Raw genomic sequence first — 21,826 nt, 5'->3', positions numbered from 1 at the left:
GACACAGGGCACTGGCACCTGGTGTGCAGACTTTATTGCATACACGGCACAGGCAGCACTGACACGGCCAGGCATGGCCCTCTTGAGTGGTTCTTCTCCCTCCGCTCTGAGCTGAAAGCCCTGGCCAGTGGGGATGGACTGGACTTTATGATGTAGATGAGCGGGGGCCTGGCCAAGCAGTGGGGCTCAGGGCCCAAGGCCAGAGCCAAGAGGGGCTGGAATGATAAAAATCCTCATGGGAAGTCCTGCTTTCTGGGATCCCCCCAGGCTCAGGTGCTAGCCCAGCACCAGCATGGCCTCCTCCTCGGTGACAGAGGCCGAGTCCCCCTCCTCCTCGGGGCCTATCATGGGGAAAGGCCCCGGCGGCCGGTGCTGGAAGAGGGCCGCGCGGTTCTGCTGCTCGCCCTTCTTCACCCAGTGCCCGTAGAGCCGGAAGGCACAGCTGTCGATGAGGCGCCGCACTGGCCGCAGAGCATAGGGGTCCCTCAACAGTGCACTCTTGGTCAGCGGCCGTGCATGGTGGATGCTTAAGGCCACTCGTCCAGCAGCCAACACTGTCCACACTGCCACCTGGGAAGGGAGGGGAGTGAGCTCCAGCGTAGCACTGCCACAGGGGACAGAGGCCAAACCTGACCCTCGGGCTTACCCGGAACCGCTGTCGGGGTGTGAGGTTCCAGGGCTGGCCGCCTTCACAACGCTCGAAGAAGGGGTGCAGTAGAGCTTGCTTAGCTGTCAGACGCTCTTCAGGATCCACTTGCAGCAGCCTTGAAATCTAGGGGAACCCCACAACGTGAGGGCTAGCTCTTGGGCCTCCCGCCTTGCACCCTCATGGTCCCAGCTCACCAGGTCTTTAACGGTGTTTGAACGGTCATCCCATTCGGGTGAGTTAAACTGGTACTGGCCTTCCATGATCATGCGTAACATCAGGATCTGACGCCGGTGCCAGAATGGTGGTGAGCCAGCCAGGAGTGTGAACAAGATTACGCCACAGGCCCAGCTGGGAAAAAGACCAAAGTCAGGCAGGAGCAGGTGCTAGGCAAATGTACACCGGAAGAGCACAGGGGTACCAGAAACTCACAGGTCGACCTCCTTGCCGTAGCCCGGGTGGGTTTCATCCATGGAGCATTTAAGGATCTCAGGTGCTAGGTATCCCGGAGTCCCACACAACTCTGGGGGGAGAGGGCTAAGATTGGTGGGATGCCACCAGCCCCCTCATGGCCCTTAACACCAACCCTCTACTGGAGCCTCAACAAGTGTTCCCCATTCTGCTCCTGCCAGACTGCTGAGTCTCAGCACTAGACCCTGGCCCTGCTGAACAACTCAAATACAAGGCTCCTGGTGGCCTGGGAGAAATCAAGGAAAGCGTGATTTTTAGATGGACTTCAAGGTCCTATCCAACTCTCACTTGCCTCCAACCCGCTGGCCAAACCTACCCACTCGTCACATGTTACAAACAACTTTTCTGCATTCCTTTCTGCCCAAATCTATTCTTCCTATAATCTCTACTCTGGTTAGTGGAACCACCACTCAAACCAAGGGGAAGGAGTGCGAGTATGGGATTTCTTCAAGTGCATACTGGGTAAGTCCCCTGTTTAAAACTCTTCCCTGGCTCCCCAATATGGCCTCAAGATCAAGTCTGTTCTTACAGCACAGAGCCCTCCATAACTCGATCCAAGCCCTTAATTCTAGTTTGTGCCCCAATTCTAACATCCCAGAAATTTTCAAACTGTATTCCACGGCACACTTCCAGGACAGCTTAAAAGGCCTAAACTGAACATGACTCCCAGGAAATTCATTCCTACGTATTTCTTGCCTACCATCTACCATGCACTACACTGGACACAGTGGTAAATTAGATGTGCTCTTATGAAACAATGTGTACTAAAAAGAAAATGAGAAATAATAGAGTAAGATGGGTGCCATGAAGGGAGTAAAGAACAAAAAGAAAAGGCCCTAGTTGGTTTGACTCAGTGGATAGAATGTTGGTCTGCAGACTGAAGGGTCCCAGGTTCAATTCCAGTCAGGGGCACATGCCTGGAATGCAGGCTTGGTCCACCATGCAGGAGGCAGCCAATCAATGATTCCTTCTCATATCTTCTCTCTCTCTCTCTTCCTCTCCCTTCGTCTCTGAAATCAATAAAAATATATATTTTTTAAAAAAGCTCTGAGGACTTTTTAAAAATATATATATTTTATTGATTTTTTTACAGAAAAAGAGAGGGACAGTCAGAAACATCGATGAGAGAATCATCAATCAGCTGCCTCTTGGACATCCCCCACTGGAGATGTGCCCACAACCAAGGTACATGCCCTTGACCGGAATCGAACCCGGGACCCTTCAGTCCACAGACCGACGCTCTATCCACTGAGCCAAACCGGCCTCAGCTCTGAGGCATCTTGCAGTTGAACTTTGTTTAGTTTTCCATTTGCACCAGAAATATTCTGTCACAACAAATGTGTTAACGCTGGGTGAATCTGAGGGCCAGAGTACCAGGTTCCTCATTGCACCTAAGACTCATGCTGATAGACCCCAAGTGTGCAGCTGAGTCCTGTATCCCCTCTACCTTTTTCCTCCTGGGACAAGCCCCGCCTCCCAAGGACCAACTCAGTAGGTCCGTCCAGCTAACTCAGGTGCTCCTTTCTCCTGGCTCCCCCCACATGGCCCCTAGCCGCTGCTGCTGCGTGCCATTTTACCTGCTCACTTTCCTGTCTCCCTCCTCCCCAGGTCAGGAAACCCACTCTGAGCTGCAAACAAGGCTCTGCACCCAGAGGGTATTTGGCAAGTGTTTACTGACTTCCCTTTGCTTGGTAGCTGGGACTCAGTTCTCAGATCCAGCCAAGCCGACTCCTGTCTGGGTCTCCTTCCCTTTCAAGCCTCTTAGGGTACCAGGTCCCCTCACCTCGAAGCTTCTCGCCAGGTTTCAAGTGGCAGGAGAACCCAAAATCGGAAAGTCGGATCTGCATATTGTCATCTAGGAGAATATTCTCGGGCTTCAGATCTCGGTGCACAATGTTGTTGGCATGGAGAAAGTTCACTGCTTCCAGCAGAGATCTCATGATGGACCTGGGGGAGGGGCAGTCTCCTCTGCTTCTCCCTGCCCCACCCCACTCCCTGCTCACCCCAGGGGCTGCAGGCTCAGCCATTACCTGGTTTCCTTTTCGGAGAGGGCCACTTTCTCTGTGAGATAGTCAAACAGCTCCCCCTTCCGCATCCTAGGAGATAGAAGTGGTAGGAAGGGAGGTGCGCCTCACAGTAAGGGCTGAGAAAATAAGCCAGTGCTCAAGGAAAATACTAGGGAACAGGCCAGTAGAGAGATTTCTCTGGCCTGGCTGGTATTGCTCAGTGGTTGAGTGTCAACCCATGCACCAAGAGGTTGTCAGTTCAATTCCCAGACAGTACACATGCCTGGGTTGCAGGCTTGATCCCCATTGGGTGGCGTGCAAGAGGCAGCGGATCGATGATGTTTCTTTCTCATTGATGTTTCGATCTCTCTCTCCTTCTATCAATAAAAACATTTTTTTTTTTTTTTTTTAAAGAGAGTCTTCTGAGAACAAACTAAAGGGTCTCAAGACAGAGCACTCCAGGAGTGAGAGGAATGCCAGAGGCAATTTGGCCCAGTGGGGTGGAAGCTCAAATATCTTCATTGTGCCTGAGGGGCTATTTTAGCAAGAATGAATGCCTTCTTGTGCCAATAATCTTCAGGTGGTCCTTCTTATCTAATACTCAAAAAGGCATAACTTTTTAGTTATCTATTTATAGCACCAACCAAAATTTCAATTAATAGTAGGGAAAAAAGTTGTAAAGGGCTTTGATTTTTCCTTATTTTGTCTTCTCTTTAAAGAGTGAGGTTATAATTGTAACTTTGTGTCAATCATCATTGAAATATAAAAAACACATCAGGTATAGTCTGGGGAGTATTATTATTGGGCAAAGTTGCATAATGGGTAAATAAAATGGACACTTCCTTCCTCCCCTCAGACTTTTGCAGAGGGTCATTTCTGTATTAAAAATATTTTCCAAAGGCCTCTCTTAAATATTTAATATCCAAACCATTCTCTTTTTGAAGAACCTTTGCAACTGGTTTGCCTTATATGGTATAGCATGTGACATTCAGATTTACACTGACCAGAAAAAGAATTGATGAGCAGAGATAGGCTCCAGCATAGGGCGTCAAACAATGTGAGACTGGTGAGCAAATACCTATAAGCAGTCAGCTCCTAGAGACACTCTCAAATTAATCCTTTCTTCTGCTACCCTTATAACCACGGGGGGTTAAGACAGTTGGGGATTTGGGTCATGAAGACCCTTGTCTTTGGTCACTATTACTCCTTAAAGAATGTGCCTCAAGGCACCAGGAAAGAGGCCAGAGCCATGGACTGCCAGGCGGCTCCGGGGGGAACAGAGGAAGGGGTGAGGAGGGTGGTCTTCAGCCCATTGTGCTGTGAGTCTGGGGCTGTGCATGGAGGTGAGGCGGCTTCTCAGTCTGGGCAGGGAGATACTCACAGGTCAAACACCAGGAACATGAAGCTAGAAGACTCGTAGGAATCGATGAGAGTGACTGGGGAAAGAGGCAGAAAGGCAGAGACAGAGATGGAAAGGAGCGCATGCATATTAAAGGGGCTTTCCACCCTGAGGCAACAGTGGGCTGTGACTGGGAAGGAAAATCAAAGGAGGCATAGGGACCCAAAGGCTGGCCACACTTTGAGGTGGAACAGAGCCAGGAGGGAGGGAGCAGAGGGGCGGAGGCAGTGTTGGGGGGAGTGGGCTCTGGGCAGACCAGCAGGAGGTGGTTGTCATCTAACAGGAGCAGGGGATGCGGCCTCACTGATATGGGGGTGGCCAGCGACCTGGCGAAGGATGTGTGTCTCTCGCCGCGTGGCTTCTCGCACCTCCTCCAACTGCTCAGGACTCAGCCGCTCAGCTGTCACCTCCATGATTTTCACTGCAAACTCATGGCCAGTAGCTCGATGAACACAACGGCGGACCACAGAGCTCACTCCTCTGCCAGAGTCAGACAACACAGGAGTCAGGGCCGCCTACTCTCTCACTTCCACCAGAGAAGAGCCTCAGCATCCTCATACATGCTGCACCAGACTCTGAAGACCCCTCTGGACAGGCAACCTCCCAAGAAGCTCGTCCTGACCTACAACAGATTCACGGTGGCCTCAGCAGCAACGCGGGTCCCAGGAAGGTACCAGGGAAGGCAGGCCCGGTCCTGGTTTCTAACCCAGCCTCTGCCATGCACTCAGTGGGTGAACCTAGACAAGTCCCTTCTACACTGAGCCCCAGAACCTGCCCCTTCCCCTGAAACCTCACAAGGAGAAAGTGAGAAGAAATTACCTAAGACTTCCCCCACATTTTACTCACACTTCCTGATTACCACATCCAAACCCCAACGTTCCCCTACATTAGCTCAAGTATAGGAGGCGCTAAGTAAATATTGGGCAATTAACGAGAAGACCAAAGTTGCGAATTAAAGATATAGGTTTAAGCCCCAAATTTGCCACTAATTAATCTCTCAGGAACCCACTAACATAAGGTCTCCGGGCTTCCGCTTCTCCAGCTCTGAAATGTAGCCAAAAATAACCTGACAGGAAGCTGGAAGACATTACTGAGACAGAGACAGGAAAGCCCTTCTGGCATTGTAAAGACAAAGTCCTAGACAGAGATTTCCTCGCTTGGGCTCCGTCACCAACTCTCTATAACCCTACAAGTACTTCAGGCTAAGGTGCAAATCTTCTCAGGATCACACCACATCTCATACGCTGGTTCCCTGGCTGCTGTCCACATAACCTCCTGCTGTGCTCTCACCGCCTCCTGGACCTTACAATACTCTCTTTGCCTGGAATGCCTGTCACCCACATCTCTGGTTTGATCAAATGATGCAAACGATTAACCCTCTGGCTAAACAGCCCATATATGAATTATGTTTTGGTCAATCCAATATTCTTTCCAAATCTGAATTCATATATCTTAGATGGGACAAGAATCCTCCAGCTGCCACAATACTTGTCACCTCCTGTCTTACTCTTAGCCACTTCAGTTTTATTTTGTGCTCAACCACTAAATGCATCTGAGTTTGAAGCCTAGTACAATTATCTTAAAGCTTCAGGCCTTTATACATGAAGAAACTGGTACTCTGAGGAAAGTAATTTAGCGAGTGTGCAGGAAAACAAAAGGGAAATAGGAGACAAGGGATCGTCTACCACAGTAACTGTGGAAGGAGATGATAACGACACTACCCTCTGATCCGCCTTTTCCAAAACTGGCCTTCCTGGGCCCCCTGGCAGTGGAACCACCGTTCTTCCCGGAGGTTCTTTCCAGCCTCTGTGCATCCTCCCCTGCCTGGTCCTGAAACCCACTACTCAGGACACGGGTCTCAGCTCTCTTCTCTTCCCAATACTCTCCCCTGCTGACCTCCATCCAGTCCCAGGGGCTTTTAAAACCAACAATGTGTGAATGATTCCTGCCTCACTGTCCTGAGCCGTCATTATTTCTTTCCAGAATTCCAGATTCTTTTTAAATATATATTTCAGAGAGGAAGGGAGAGGAAGAGAAAGATAGAAACATCAATGATGAGAGAGAATTACTGATCAGCTGCCTCCTGCACATGCCCCACTGGGGATTGAGCCCGAAATCCGGGCATGTACCCTGACTAGGAATCAAACTGTGACCTCCTGGTTCATAGGTCGATCCTCAACCACTGAGCCACACCACTGAGCCACACCTCAACCACTGAGCAGGTCCTCAGCAGCACTTATCACAGCAGACCATGCCAACCTTGCAGAAGCACCTTCTTCCTGTTCTTTGTAACTCACAGATGACATCTTCCTTGCTCTCCCTTACTGGCTCCTCCTTCTCTAATCCAAGATACATCCCAGGGCCTGAGCCCATGCCACTTTCACTTCTCTGTCTATATTCTCTGGCCAACTACTATCTATATGCTGATGCCTCCCAAGTTTATAGCTTTAGCCCAGCCCTCTCCCTTTAGTTCCAGACTCAAAGACCCACTTGACAGCTCTAGTTATTTATCTCAAAGTTAACATTTCCAAAATGGTATTCTTTTTAAAAATATATTTTTGATTGATTTCAGAGAGGAAGGAAGAGGGAGAGAGAGATAGAAACATCAATGAAAAGAGAGAATCATTGATCAGCTGCTTCCTGCACCCTCCCTACGGAGATCGAGCCCACAACTTGGGCTTGTGCCCTTGACCAGAATCGAACCCGGGACTCTTCAGTCCACAGGCTGATGCTCTATCCACTGAGCCAAACCTGCTCGGGCAAAAAAAATGAAATTCTTGACTTGCTCACATGTCCCTATAATCTGATCCTCCTGTCTTCTCTGTTTCAATAAATGGTACTGTTTCAATAAATGGTACTCAAGCCGAAACCAGTTTGGCTCAGTGGTGGAGCGTTGGTCTGCGGACTGAAGGGTCCCGGATTCGATTCTGGTCAAGGGTATGTGCCTTGGTTGCGGGCACGTCCCCGGTGGGGGGTGTGCAAGAGGCAGCTGGTTGATGTTTCTATCTCATCGACGTTTCTGGCACTCTATCTCTCTCCCTTCCTCTCTGTAAAAAATCAATAAAATATATTTAAAAAAAAAATGGTACTCAAGTGCTCAAATCAAAACCTTAAAGGTTGCCGAAACCGGTTTGGCTCAGTGGATAGAGCGTTGGCTTGTGGACTCAAGGGTCGCAGGTTTGATTCCGGTCAAGGGCATGTACCTTGGTTGCGGGCACATCCCCAGTAGGGGGTATACAAGAGGCAGCTGATCGATGTTTCTCTCTCATCAATGTTTCTAACTCTCTATCCCTCTCTCTTCCTCTCTGTAAAAAACCAATAAAATATATTTAAAAAAAAAACAAAAAAAAAACCTTAAAGGTTATTCTTCTATTTTTCTTCTATCTTCTTCTATTTTTCCCTCATGGTCATATCCAATCCTTCAGGAAACTGTATCAAGTCACACCTAAAACTATCCGTTTCTTTTCATGTCTATCACTCCCCTCCAGTCTTAACCCACCACCATCAATAGCCTAAATGAATCAATAGCTTCACAACTGGTCTCTGTGCTTTCATTCGTGCCCCCTCCTCCTCCTCCACTCTCTACATAAGAGCCAGAATGATCTTTATACCTGTGTTGAGCACTTACCAAGTGCCTGAAAGTGTTCTAAGAGTATCATATTAACTCTTTTCATCCTCACAGCAACCTACAAAGTAGGATTTATTTTTATTCCCAATTTACAATGAAGAAACTGAGAGCTGGCATGGCTCAATGGTTGAGCATTGACCTATGAACCAAGAAATCATGGTTCAATTTCTGGTCAGGACACATGGCTGGATTTCAGGCTCAATCCCCTGTGGGGTGTGCAGGAAACAGCCAATCAATGATTCTCTCTCATCATTGACGTTTATATATCTCGCTCCCTCTCCCTTCCTCTCTGAAATCAAGAAAAATCTATTAAACACACACACACACACACACACACACACACACACACAATTGAGGCATAGAAAGGGTAAGTTCCTAGCTCCCAAATCACAGAAATGCAAATTAGTTCCTATTACTTCCTTTTTGAAATAACCAGTTTCACTAAAATTTAAATTTCTTATCATGGCCTAAGACCTTACATAACCTAACCTCTATTTACCTCTCCAATTTAATTTCCTACTTTGTCTATTTCTAGACACTATGCTCTTCTATATATTGGTTGACAAGGCCCTTTCCTACAGTGAGCCTTTGTACTCATTGTTCCCTCAGCCTAGAATATATCTTACCCTGTTCATTCTCATCTTCCAAGTCTCAGCTCCATTCATGACTCTCGTTCCATCACTCTATAGTCTCCACAGCACGATGATCTTTGTCTTGTTTTTTTGTGTGTGTTTATTGTCTGTCTCTACAACCATAATTCCCAAAACAGAAACCTTGTGGGTCTGGTATCCCCAGTGCCTAGCACCGTGTACCCAGCACATTGTACAAGCTGAGAAACCTTTGTGAGTAACTCTATCTGCCACTGCCCCTACAGCGGAGGCCCGCCTTCTGTTCTCTGCAGCTGAACTTCCTCCTCCTCATCCTCCGAAACCCAAACATCGCCTCTCTGGGTCTCGGAACCACAGCACTTTCTACACAGCCCCCACTTGTTGAATGTCCCCGTGTCTCTTCCGGTCACTTCACCTGGACTACCTCCAGGGCACAAGCGCCTCTTCTTCCCTTTCTGTTTAGCTTTGAGCCTGGCACACAGTAGGCAATTCAACTGTTTGAACACACAAATGAGTTTGTGGGGGGAAAAGGGGGCTGACCCAGGATAAGTCTGGTCACCGAACTAGGCACTGACCCCCCATGTGGGGCTCCCCAGCCCTCAGACGGGCTGTCCCGGCCGGAGCCCCCCCTCCGGACCTCGCGTCCCGCCGGGCCTCACCTGCCGATGACGTCCTTAGGGTCGTACTTCTGGTAAAACTCCTTGGCCGCAGCCCAGTCGGGCAGCTCGTCCTCGGGTCCCACGTCCAGCGTCATTCCGACGGAGGTGGGGGCCTGTGAGGAGGAGACGGAGGACAGGGAGGCCCACAGGCTCTGAGAGGAGGGACATCGCGGCGCGCGGAGGCACAGTCCTTGCGGCTGGGGCGCCAGGATCTTGGGGAGTGGGACGGGGTTGGGGAAGGAGCAGGACTGGGGAGGCCCAGCCCAAGGGCCTGAGGGGCGGGAAGGCCGGCAGGGAGGGGGCGGGGGGCTGGGAGGAGGGGGGAGGGGACGCGGGCGGCGGCTGTTGCCGCGCAGGCGCACTGGCCGGCTGCGGGGCGCGGGTCTCGCGCGGGCTCACCCGGGAGGCGCGGCGAGGAGTGGCACCGGGACCAGCGGGCGCTCAGCCGCCGGGTCTGCGCCGGCCGTCGCTGGTCCCTTACCTTGCCCGGGGCGTGCCGGTAGCGACCTCCGGCCCCGCCCCGCCCGCCCGCCAATGGCGGCGCCTCCTGAGGACCGGGCTTCAAAAGGCCCAGCGATTGGAAGCCGGCCGTCTAATGGGGAGCCGGGGCCGGGCTGCGGCGGCCCGGCGCTCGGCGTTCCCGGCTGCGGCGCCGGGGCTTCGAACGGAGCCAATCAGCCGGCACCTGCGGAGGCGGCGGAGGGCGGGCCTTGCTGGCGGGGCGGGTGGAGGCCGGAACGCGGCCGGGGAGCCGGGTTTACTGGGCAGCGGGACCTCGGGTGGTTGGAGGCCGGAACGGGAGCCAGGTTCGCAGGGCTGCGGGACCTCGGGGTGGCTGCGATGCACGACTCGCTGCGCGTCGACTCCGGACTTGGGCACGGCCCGCGCAGGCTCCTTCCGGCATCCTTGTCGGGACTCGGCTCCACCAGCAAATGGCCCTGCTTTGGGGCAGACTCCAGCCGGGAAAACTGCCCAGCGCGGCCGCCGTGCGGACGGGGACAGGCCACGGTTTGTCAGCTTGAAGAGGCTGTCTCGTCCTGTGTCTGCTCGGACTCTGGAATACTTCTAAAGCCCTGGTACTCCCCAGCTGGGGGTCCTGCTTCCACCACCCCTCCGCAAAGCTGGGGAGTATTACACAGTTTTAAGGCTACCAGGTTATGAGATTCTGCCAGGAGCCACTTGCTTCATAAGCCTTCTGTGCATACCTCAACCCTGGCATTCACTCTCATTCAGTGAATATTTGTTCAACCTTTTCATCTCATGGCACACATAAACTACTAAAGTTCTGGGGCACACCAAAAAATAGGTTATAATTTTTGCCGATTTGGTAAAAAAAAAAAAAAAAAAAGGTATAATTTTGATTCATTCATACCAGCTGTCTTGTAGTGTTGGCTGTTGTCATATTTTAATTTGACACTCTCGTAGGGGTGTCGAACTCAATCAGAGAAGGGGCCAAAATCTAAAATCCAGCCTAAATCGCGGGCCGAATGGTTTACTGAACAGTCATAAACTGACAATGTCATAAACTGACAGCGGAGTGCAGTGATGACAGCGCGGTGCGGGCCACATTGCAAGGCCTGGCGGGCTGGATTTGGCCCGCGGGCCTTGTGTTTGACACATGTGCGTCTAAGGGAAAAGAGATCAGTGTTCCTAACTAGTCAGGTATTGCATGTTTAAAAAATTTTTGTGGCCACTGGTTGAAAAATCACAGTGCTAAACTAACAGCAATAATAATAATAGTCCCTACCCTGTGGAAGTTCTATTCCCCATGAAGGAGGCACAGAATAATATAACCTGCTAACAACTATCTTAGAAATGTCACTTTGGGATCACAACCACGTAATGAGTCCAAGTAACCTTTTGACTATATCATCAGTCTGAAAGACAAAATAGCCCTGGTGTATGAGCCAGGAGGTCAGGGTTGGATTCCTGGGGGGGGGGGGGGGGGGGGTTCACACATGCCTGGGCTGCTGCTAGATCCCTAGTGGGGGTTGTGCAGGAAGCAGGCAAATCAATGACTCTTTCTCATCACTGATGTTTCTATCTCCTTCCTCTCTCCCCCAAATCAATAGAAATATGTATTTTTAAATAGATAAAACAGGCACCCTGTCTCTCCCAGCATCCTTTTCTCCCCTACACTTCTTTCCCCACAGGCATGCATCTCCTAAACTCTTAGAGTTCTCATGAGACTTGCATCCAGGGGAGCAGTGGGCAACAGCAGCTTCTCCCTGGCTAACCCCTGAACCTGTCTCCAAGGCCCTTTTCTCTGACTTTCTGCTGAGCTGACACTTCTTTCCCATGATGTTTCTAGAGCCAAAGCAGCCCTGCCTGTCTCTCTCCTGCTGCTTCTTGTACCCTAAGTCTCCTCAACTATAAAGCCAGAATAATGGTACCTAGGTATTGAGTGACTGTGAGAACAAAAGAAATTAAGAAATACAAAGTGTCTAGAACACAGCTTGGAATATATCAAACATTCAATAAATAGTAGCTGATGCTATTACTCTTGCTCTCTGGCCTCTGGGTCTCTCTTCACGTATAAGGAAGAAGCTGGGGTCTTTCCAAGAAGAGCTTCCAGAAAAAGAAAAGGAAATCTTTTGTTCTCATGGAGCAACTAGCACGGGGAGATGGAGACTTCTGCCACCGGTCAGATGCCCACCCAGGCTCTTACCAAGGTTCCAGGGAAAAGCAGGGGAAGAACAGTAGACAGGAACAGCATTTCACCACTAAAAAAGGCTTTTATTATAAAACAAATTCTAATAAAATCAGGCCTGGTCTTCAACCCCACCTCTGGGTAGAGGCCCCTAGAATGGGGTAGGGTGGGGGGAACAGGGAATGATGAACACTGAAAGAACAGAGCAGGCTGCCCTCCCCTCGTCAGTCTCAGTTTGCAGTTTCCTTTTAGAAAGGGCTAGAAGAGCTCTTCCAAAGCCCTTTGAGAGAGGTGCCATCCTCCAGCCAGGAAGGACCACTGCTGGCATTCGACCCTAGCAATGCCGCATTGCAGGATTCAAGAGGTTTTGGCTGACTCTCAGTAGAGCCCACCCTCAATCACTCAGCTTGGGCGATGATGTAAGAGAGCAGCCATAGAAGCAGGGGGCCCAGAACGAGGACAGCAAGCCAGATAGCAAAGCTGGTCAGGATGCACCTCCGGGCCCGGGCCCCCCAGTGCACTGCTTCCTCGAAGTGGCCTGCCTTATGCCGCTCTTCCGCCTGTGGGGGCAGGTGTTTGGTTAGGTTCTCCCCTTGCTTCTCTCCCAAAATGCCCACTGACCCACTACAATCCTCCATCCTTGTCATGTTCAAACCTCACATCCAAATCCCCTACCTTCCTTTCTAGTTTCTACTTCTCATGCCTCATCTGCAAAATAAGTTATCCATTATGCTCTGCCTAGTTCTCAGAGTGGCCACTGAAGCACAAGATAATATATGGTAAAATACTTTTCTGTAGAAATTTGGAATTGTTGGCAAGAAATAGTGAGCTAGGCCTAACTGGTTTGCAGTGTCACCCTGCAGACTAAAGGTTCCTGGGTTTGATTCCAGTTAAGGGCACATGCCCAGGTTGCAGGCTTGATCCCCCAGTGGCGGTGTGCAGGAGGCAGCCAATTGATGTTTCTATCTTTCCCTCTCCCTTCCTCTCTGAAATCAATAAAAATAAAATAAAATAAAAATACTTTTTAAAAAAGTGAGCTATCTTGGAGTATTTTTGTATTTTTCACTCATGTCCAGTCACATAACACCCCATTCTCATTAGTCAATGGGCCTCATCTTTCCTTAAGGATTCTTTTTATGACTGTACCTTAATAAAACCCAAAAATGTTTATGACAACAGGAATACAGGTTTTTCTTTTCATTTTTTAAAAAGATATTTTATTGATTTTTTACAGAGAGGGAGAGGGATAGAATTAGAAACATTGATGAGAGAGAAACATCGATCAGCTGCCTCCTGCACACCTCCCACTGGGAATGTGCCTGAACCAAGGTACATGCCCTTGACTGGAATCGAACCTGTGACCCTTCAGTCTGCAGGCCGACACTCTTATCCGCTGAGCCAAACCAGTTAGGGCAGGAATACATTTTTCTGATGGTTAAAATACAAATTCAAGCATGGTGTTTTAAGTCGGCCTGTGTGACCTTTCAAAAGGTAAATGTGCAGTTTCTGTTAAGTATTTTGAAATGGTGAAACCCTCTGAAAACCCTTATAGCTTCTCCAGGCTCCTGCACACTGCTCTCATGACTGCTCAGCTGCCTCCAGTTTTTTAATTGATTCTCCATGTATAACTCGAGAGTGGCTCTTACTGAAACACAAATCTGACCGTGTCACTCTTCTCTGCAAAAACGCTTGAGTGGTTCCCCAGTACTTTCAAGATGAAGCTCTTGGAAATCTGGGCCCTCTGGCTTCATCTCTATTTCTCACTGGTCCATTTAGGCTGAACTAATAGTCCAGGCCTTCATATATACTGCTTCCTTTACCTGGAATGCCTTTCACCCTAATTCACTCATCCTTGAAGGTTATTTCCTGCCACCTACTTTACAGACACATGTAATCACACACATAAAGGGTGGAGCAAAAGCAGGTTTACAGTTGTTTGTATGGAAAATAATACAATGAATAATACAAAATAAATTGTTTTGGATACTTACAACTGTCAACCTACTTTTAACCCACCCTATATATCCTCCCCCAGCTCCCAGAATACCTTGTGCTTCCTCTACCATAGTACTGATGAGCTACATCCCATTAATAATTATCCATTTTCACAACCATCTCTCATTCGACTGTGGGGCCTTTGATGGTAGGAACCATGTCTTCTTCTTACTTCTGGCACAAGGTCCAACACCAAGCTCTGATAGGCACTTAGTAACCGTTTGATCAATGTAGACAGATCAGATATGAAGTCATTGCCTTACTACACCCAACCTCCTGCTCCCATAGAAACTGCATTCCTCACCTTGATGGCAAACACAAGGGCCATGACTCCCAGGCAAGAGCAGCCACAGATAATGCTAGTAGCTGCCAAGTAGCGGAGGCGGAGCCAGCAGCAGCGAATGGGGGGTGGAGAATGAGCAGCTTCCGTGTTGCTCACCAAGATCTCCACTGCATTCTCCTCGTCCTCCATCACCTGTGGGCGATACAGTCGAGGTACTTTTAAGCCCCAAAACTGAGCTCTTGGCTTGGCTTTCTCAGGCTCCACCCCGCTCTAATCATGTCCTTGTGGCCTAGCCCAATCTTAAGAATGCCACCTTACTAGGGAATTCCTCTAATGACTCATAGACCAAGAGAGGAAATGTGTGGCTGGAATCCTTCCTCAGACTAAGATTTCAAGTCTTTAAAGGCGTGAACATAGCATTATCTATATTATTGTTTTGACAAGTTGGGAGAAGTAGAATGACAGGTGCACTCTGAGAAGCAGGAAATAGAATCTCAACAGCTGCTAGGAATCGGAGACTATCAAAGTCTGATTTTTAAACTGTTTTTCAAAGGGCACTACAATTCCCCAAAGTGCCTCAGACTGACACAGTAGGCCATTCCCTACTTCAAGCAAAACTGCCACTTCATGTGATAATTCTGGAGATGGGAGAAAGGAAGGAAAAAGTACCCATCTAAGCTCTTTATAATTGAGGAAACTGAACATCAGAAAAGACCTTAAATCTCTCTCCAATAGGGCCTCCTTTGCTATGCTGACTCCCTGCCATCTCCTCTCCATTTCAACCCAGGCCACACAACACAATCAGATTAACACTGAGTTTGAATGACCTCATAACCCACACAGAAACCTGCATAATGATGCCCTACTTAACCATTTCTCATCTCCCTAGTTCTCAGGTCTCTGAGCTTTGAAACCAAACCACCATTTCCAACCATTCCCCTAAATCCTAGATAAAATAAAACCATTTGCTGTTCTCTGTTTAACCAAGGATAAAAAGGGTGAAAAGAGGCAAGATAAGCAAAGATAAGATATGTGCCACAAAGCTGCAGAAGTGGGTTTGAGAAAAGAACTCGGATGGAGTAAACAGATACAGACATGATGGGGAGAACACAAGGAGAGGGGCCAGGGAGTTGAGATCAGAGAAAATGTAAAATGAACAGGGGCTTACCTGGCTATAGGCCTTGAGGTACTGTGAGTTTCGGCTTCTGTCTCAGGTTTGATTTGGCTTGGGTAGAGATGGAGCTGACTCAGGGCTCCAAGCCAAGCCCAGGGGTGGGGTTGGGTGGCCAGCCACCACCTAAAGAGCCCAGGAGCTCACATGGGGGTGTAGCTGACTCAAACCAGTTTGGCTAGATGGAGGAAAGCAAGGGAGGAAAAACAATGGGAGCAAACCAGGGTAGGGATGCCTGCTTTCTGGAAAAGGAAAAGCACCTGAGCAAGAAAGATAAAAGCAGGGAAATGTCTAAGGCATCAGAGGGCTTGAGGGAAAGTCCAGGAACTGAGAGAATAGAAGAGAGGAGAGGAAAAGCGAGAGTCTGAGTGACTGAAAACTAAAACTTTAGAGAAAGGCACCCTACCAGATCAGATTTGCCAAATCTTCCCTCTTCTTAGGTGGACATTTCTTCCTCCAAGATATGTAATTCTGTGTTAGAGATGAGGATCTTGGCAGGAGGAAGGGAAATAAAAAAGATGCCCAAGTTCCCACCCAACCCTCCACCAGACCAGAAAATCAGAAGCCTCCTTACGCGGATGCTCATACAGAAACTAAGTTTATTATTTTTTCTTCTTAAAAAAAAGAAAAGAAAAGAAAAAAAAAAAACCTTATTGTAGAGAAGTCCTTCCCCCTTTCCTTAAGGGTGGAGGACTGTGAAAGACTGCTGGGGAATCAAGTACAAGGGGGTGGGGACAGAGACTATCTTGCCACCCTTAACACTGCCCAGCCATGTGGGGTGAAAGGGAAGGGAATATGTGAAGTGCCCCATTTCCATGACAACCAGGTTCCTACCCCCTACTTTGGTGGAAAGAAGGGAGAAGGCCCCTGTCTCCCTGGAGGCTTTCCCCCTCGAGACTTCAAGTAGTGGTTAACAGAGTCAGGCCTGGTTGTGGAGGGAGGGGCCATGGTGGAAAGCCTAGGTGGAGGGGCAGCCCACTCACGTCTTGGCCTTTCGGCCTCTGTGACTAACAGTGGGGCCAGCTGGGTGGGGTGGGGCACTGCTGCGTAGGATGCGCTGGTCCCCTTGGTTGGTTGTCGCCCCAAGGCGGTGGGAGCCAGACCTGCGGCGTGGGGTCCCATCCCCTTCCTCCTCTTCACCTGAGGCTTCAGCCTCAGACTCTTCTACTGAACCTTCAGGCCCCAAGGGACTTGGGGACTGCAGGCAGCTCCGCTTTGCCTGCCCAGGACCTCTGCCAACTGGGACACCTGCCCGTTTGCGAGGGACCTTCTCAGTCTCTAGTGGGGGAACTAGAGAACCTGGACGTAGCCGGGTGGAGCGCAGTTTTGGAGCTGAGACCACGGGAGGTGCCAATTCTAACCCGCCTGGTCCATCTGCCAAATCCAAGTCATCCTGAATTACAGCCACCACCATGGACCCTTCACTTTTTCGTCCCCGAATCCCCTCTGCTTCAAGGCGCAAGCGGGCCAGGCGGGTGAGGGGGCGGCTTCCATCCTCATCAGAAGAACTACCCTCACTCTCCCCCTGGCCCTGGGGTTGCTGCCGCCTCCCCAGTCCACAGCTCTCCAGGACAGAAGACGTGTCACGGTCCAAAACAGGGACCTGGCTGGGCCGTGGCGATGGCGGATTCTTGGGAGGCCGGCCTCGCTTCCTCTTAGGTGGGGATGTTGAAATGGTAAGAGTGGTGACAGTGTTGGCGACAGTAGCAATGGGACAGGCTAGGAGTGGTGGAAGTGGTGGCATTGGGAGCGGCTGTGTCCTGCTCTCTAAGCTGCCATCCCCTGGAGAGGAAATGGTCCCAGGAATGGGTAAGTCACGTGCCTTAGGGGGCCGCCCACGCCTTCTTTTCTCCACAGGTGATAGGATGATGGGCTCGGGTCTATGAGTTGGCTGGGGTCCAAGAGGCTGGGGCCCAGAAATAAGCTGGGGTCCCAAAACCGGCTCTGCAACAGTAAGGGGGTCAGCCCCAGGGACCTGGTCAGCCCCGTTGGTTTTTCCCTTGGAGGTGGACGAAGGGGCCTCATTCACCCCTCGTCCAGCATCTGCGGGAGACCTGTTCTTCTTGGGAGGCCTCCCCCTCCGACGTTTCATGGCAGGAGAGGTGATGGCAAGCAGTGCCCCTTCTCCATTCTCTGGACTGCCCTCTCCAGTCACCCCCAGCTCAACGTGACGGCGAGCTATGAAGGGCTGCTGGGTTGGGGTGGGCAGTATGGATGGGGGAGCAGCTTCACAGGGCCCACTGGTAGGTGGTGAGGATTCTGGCCCCAACATGTTGCGGGCAGATGGGCTTCCTGGGCTGGCACCAGTCTCCGAGACCCCAGGCACTAGAACGCTGGCAGTGCCCCGCTGCTGTCGCCGTCGCCTCACCAGTTCCTTTTCCTCTACCACAGTCACTAGCCGTCCTGGCAACTTGCGAAGAACTTTGGGGCCTGGAGGCTGCCCTGGCCGACCAGCCCCTTGTCCCCTAATTTCTACATCGGCACTGGTGCGACGTCGAGGGGGCCGGGCAGGTGAAGAACCCTCAGGTGAGGAGGTGGCTGAAGATGAGGTTGATGGAGCTGTAACCTCAGCTGAAGCAAGTTCCTGCAGCTTCTGTGGGCTGGATGTTGGGGTCTGGGCTTCCACGAGCTCTTCTGAGTTCTTGTCAGCCTCCAATGGCAACTGAAGTTGCTCATCAGATACTGCGGAAGGTGGGAGCGCCACACCACTGTTCTCACTCGGACACGTGGGCACCTCCTCACCATCAGGCAGCACTGTGAGGATGGTCCCCTCAGCAGGCTCTGGTACCTCCTGCTCTTGACCATTGGGGAAACTGCCAGTCTCCAGGATTGGGCTAGGTGCAGAAGAGGTGAGAGAAAGGTTCTTTTCTGTCACAGGCAGGATCTCAACAGTAACTGGCAACAGATCCTTAGGGGGCACATGAGTAGGCGGGGAAGTCTCAGAGGGGGCCACATCAACCAGCTCCAGGGACTCACTAGATGCCAATGTTTGTGTACATAGCTCTGCCTCAGGCCCCAAGTTCAAGGGGAGGTTGGTGACTGGGGGAAAGATGGGCACAGAAGGTCGACTAAGCAAGAGAGGGGAGGTAGGAGTTAAGACAGAGGTTTGAGCTGGAGGTGGGGTATGAGCTGGTGGAGGGGTATAGGCGGGAGGAGGTGTGCTGACAGAAGAACAAGGGGGAGGAATCTGCGGAGGAAGTGGGGGAGAAGGCGAGATAGGGACAGGAAGCATGGTTAATGGATTTGGAGCTGAAATGGGAATTGGGGCAGGGACTGGGATGGGAACTGCAGCAGCTGACCCTGGAGGAGTGGGTTGAGGCTTAGGCACTGGCCTGGGAAGTCGCTCCCTGGCAGGGCTACAGCGGGGGGGCGTGGAAGTGCTGCGGGTATGATGAGTGGATACGACAGGAGTGTGGTTTGCCCCTTGAGTCTCAGCCCGGGCTCCACGAAGACGCTCACTGACTCGAGTCCCTGGCCTTTCAGGGGCCTTGACCTTCTTACTGCGCCGGTGGCTGCCTCCACCAGTCCCACAGGAAACCTCATCCCCAGCCCCTGGTCCCTCCTCCTCCTCTTGGGGTAGGCGGAACACCTCCTCCTTGGCTTGGTCCAGGTCCTTGCGGGCAGCTTCCACTTGCTCCTACCAACAACAGACCCCACAGGGTGGTCAGAGAGAGGCACTCAAGGTGGTAGTGGGTAGAAAACAGTAGCCTCCCACCTCCTAGAACTACTCACTTCTGCCTGCTTGAGCTCCTCTCGGCTCACCTCCTCCAATGAAGCTTCCAGAAATTTCATAGCGTAGCGCTCAATAGGGGTCAGCTGTGGGGAGGAAGAGTGGTGATGAACAGAGGGACCTGGTGTCCTGGGCCCACCCATCTAGCTGTGATTATTTTTACCAGGGAAAGTAAGAGGGTCAGAATCCAGAAGGAGTTGAGAACTAGTGGGTCCAACACTGACCTGTTCGACAAGGGCAGCAATTTCCTGCTCAGCTCGGGACATTTCCTCATCCTCAGCCCCAGGCCGACCAGCCTCCTCTCCCTCACCAGCAGGAAAACTATCATTCTCATTGAATTCTGCAAGCTCAGCAACCTGTTCAGCCTTGGCTTGGGTGGCTGCACGGATATCTTCTTCATCTTCTGCCCGACATAATGCCTGCAAAGGCGTGTGGAAGAAAATCCATGAGAATTAAAAAACTTTACATCCTGTGATTTGATTCTGGCAAAAATTTGAGGCCAAGTTTACAACAAAATAAGGAAACAAAAAAGCACTGAGCTCAAAAGCCCTGGATCCCAGTCATGGTTTTGTCTTTGCCTTTTTTTCATAGACAAGCTAGTTAAATTCTAAGGAGCAGTTTTCTCATCTGTAAAATGAGATCAAAGCACGTGGCCTGCTTAACCAGAGGCATTTACTGTATTTAAACATACCATATGTTTATAATTTATTAAGTGCTATAAAAGTGATACCATTATTATAAGGACTGGACTAAATTGGTTCTTTACTCTACATGGTAGATTCTGGAATAAATTAAATGTTGTCTGGATCACAGCCCAGATTTAAAACAACAAAAAAACACTTATACCAAACCAGGTTTATAACACTACTAGAGGTCTGGTACACAAATTTGTGCATGGGTGGGGTCCCGCCGGCTTGCCTGGGGCTGGCCAGGGGGAGGGACTGCAGGTGGTTGGCTGGCCAGCCCCGCCCCCAATCAGGGTGGAGGTGGGAGTCAACTGGGGCCTGGATCAGGCTGGTTGGCTGCCACAGTACACATCATAGCCATGGTTCATTCTGGTCATTCTAATGTTCTGGTCACTGGGCTTTTATACACACACACACACACCCTGTTTCCCCGAAAATAAGACAGTGTCTAATATTGTTTTTCTCCCAAAGTTAGGCTAGGTCTTATTTTCAAGGGATGTCTTATCTTTCCATGCGCTATGTCTTATTTTCAGAGGATGTCTTATATTAATTTTTGCTCCCAAAGATGCGCTAGGTCTTATTTTCAGGGGATGTCTTATTTTTCCATGAAGAAGAATACGGTACACATTTATTGTTAAATGAAAATAAAGGAAATTTATTACCTGTATGGTAGTTGTCAACACAAACCAGACAAACTGTGAATCCTACAGTATCAAGAATTTACTCATTTATTCAATGACAATCATGTCATCATCTTCTGGAACATCATCATAACAAACCAATTCCTGAATTTCCTGGTGAATTTCTTGTGACTCCATTTCTTTCAGAATCAGTGGACCAAATCTCTCATATGTAGCCTGGGGGGGACCTTATTTTCGGGGGGATGCCTTATATTTCACTCAGAAGAAAACCTGTAAGTAGGTCTTATTTTCGGAGGATGTCTTATTTTCGGGGAAACACGGTATACAGGTAACAGAACTCAACTCTCATCTAGGCCCCAAGTTACCAAAGCAAAGCAGTTGTACACATAGGATGGAACGGTGGGAGGGGGGTGGGGGAGAGAAGAGATCAACCGAAGAACTTACACGCATACTAGAGCACCAGTGCACGAATTTGTGCACGGGTGGGGCCCCTTGGCCTGGCCAACAATTGAGGCCAGCTAGGGGAAAGAGGCCTTAGGAAGTTGGCTGGCTGGCCCCATCCCCAATCTGGACCCATCAGGGGAAGGGCCTTGAAAAGCTGGCTGTGAGAGCACACTGACCACCAGGGGGAAGTTCCTGTGTTGAGCGTCTGTCCCCGGATGGTCAGTGCACATCATAGCAACCCGTCATTTGGTCATAAAAGCTGCATGGTTATATGTATATACATATATATAGTTATGAGTAACCCATGGACACAGACTATATGTAGTAAAAGCCTGGGGGGGTGGAGGGAGTGGGCAAGAGGTCAATGGAGAGAAAAGGGGACATATGTAATGCTTCCAACAATGAAAAAAAAATTTTTAAAGGCAGAAAGTTTTAAAAACAAAATTATCTTTTTATACTGAGATATTTCATGGTAATAGATTAACCACATATAATTTTTCCCTTGAGATATGATGGGAGCTTATACCCAAGTCACTGAAGGAACTAGCCTAGAGTATGGTCAACCATGAGAAGGCACCAGGTAGAGAAAAACATTTCCATGACACTTTACATCTGTAGTTCCTAAACATGTTTACTTCTGAAGAGCTCTGAAAAAATACATATGATCAGACTTCACCTCCTAAAATGATTTAGATTTTTAGATGAGGTCCAGGAATCAATCCTTTTAAAAGCTTCCCAAGTGATTTTATTATGCAACAATGTTTGGAAAATGAATTCTACCCATGTATAAAACACTTCTTTTATATTTT

At 49.8% G+C, this 21,826-nt stretch overlaps 2 protein-coding genes across 15 annotated transcripts in view; both read right to left on the bottom strand.

The window, feature by feature from the left end:
• Positions 1-9: 9 nt before the first annotated feature.
• Positions 10-15,994, bottom strand: LOC311622178 (phosphorylase b kinase gamma catalytic chain, liver/testis isoform). Of its 13 annotated transcripts, XM_084883061.1 has the most exons (11): positions 15,514-15,994; positions 14,367-14,537; positions 9,418-9,530; positions 4,827-5,002; positions 4,505-4,559; positions 3,148-3,213; positions 2,901-3,064; positions 1,079-1,169; positions 844-997; positions 647-772; positions 10-570 (listed from the first exon to the last, which is right to left on the bottom strand). In XM_084883061.1, exons 2-11 carry the CDS (start codon positions 14,532-14,534, stop codon positions 277-279), a joined length of 1,407 nt encoding a protein of 468 aa, XP_084739187.1. In that variant the 5' UTR covers positions 14,535-14,537; positions 15,514-15,994; the 3' UTR covers positions 10-276. The 13 variants fall into 13 exon arrangements, with proteins under 13 accessions (XP_084739187.1, XP_084739188.1, XP_084739183.1 ...); XM_084883062.1 differs by lacking the exons at positions 14,367-14,537; positions 15,514-15,994 and adding an exon at positions 9,899-10,074; XM_084883057.1 differs by lacking the exons at positions 14,367-14,537; positions 15,514-15,994 and adding an exon at positions 9,817-9,960.
• A 101-nt stretch (positions 15,995-16,095) lies between these two features.
• SRCAP (Snf2 related CREBBP activator protein) overlaps positions 16,096-21,826 on the bottom strand; it is a 37,901-nt gene continuing 32,170 nt past the window's right edge. For both annotated transcript variants that reach the window (XM_084882994.1, XM_084882993.1), the window contains exons 31-33: positions 19,471-19,665; positions 19,249-19,332; positions 16,096-19,153 (exon numbers count right to left, since the gene is read on the bottom strand). In XM_084882994.1, coding sequence (XP_084739120.1) covers positions 16,496-19,153; positions 19,249-19,332; positions 19,471-19,665 — 2,937 coding nt within the window. In that variant the 3' untranslated portion in view covers positions 16,096-16,495. The remainder of the gene's footprint in view (positions 19,154-19,248; positions 19,333-19,470; positions 19,666-21,826) is intronic.

This window comes from Pipistrellus hanaki (assembly GCF_964339955.1).
Source record: "Pipistrellus hanaki genome assembly, chromosome: 4".
Lineage (NCBI taxonomy): Eukaryota > Metazoa > Chordata > Mammalia > Chiroptera > Vespertilionidae > Pipistrellus > Pipistrellus hanaki.
This window is presented reverse-complemented; position numbering and strand designations above follow the sequence as displayed.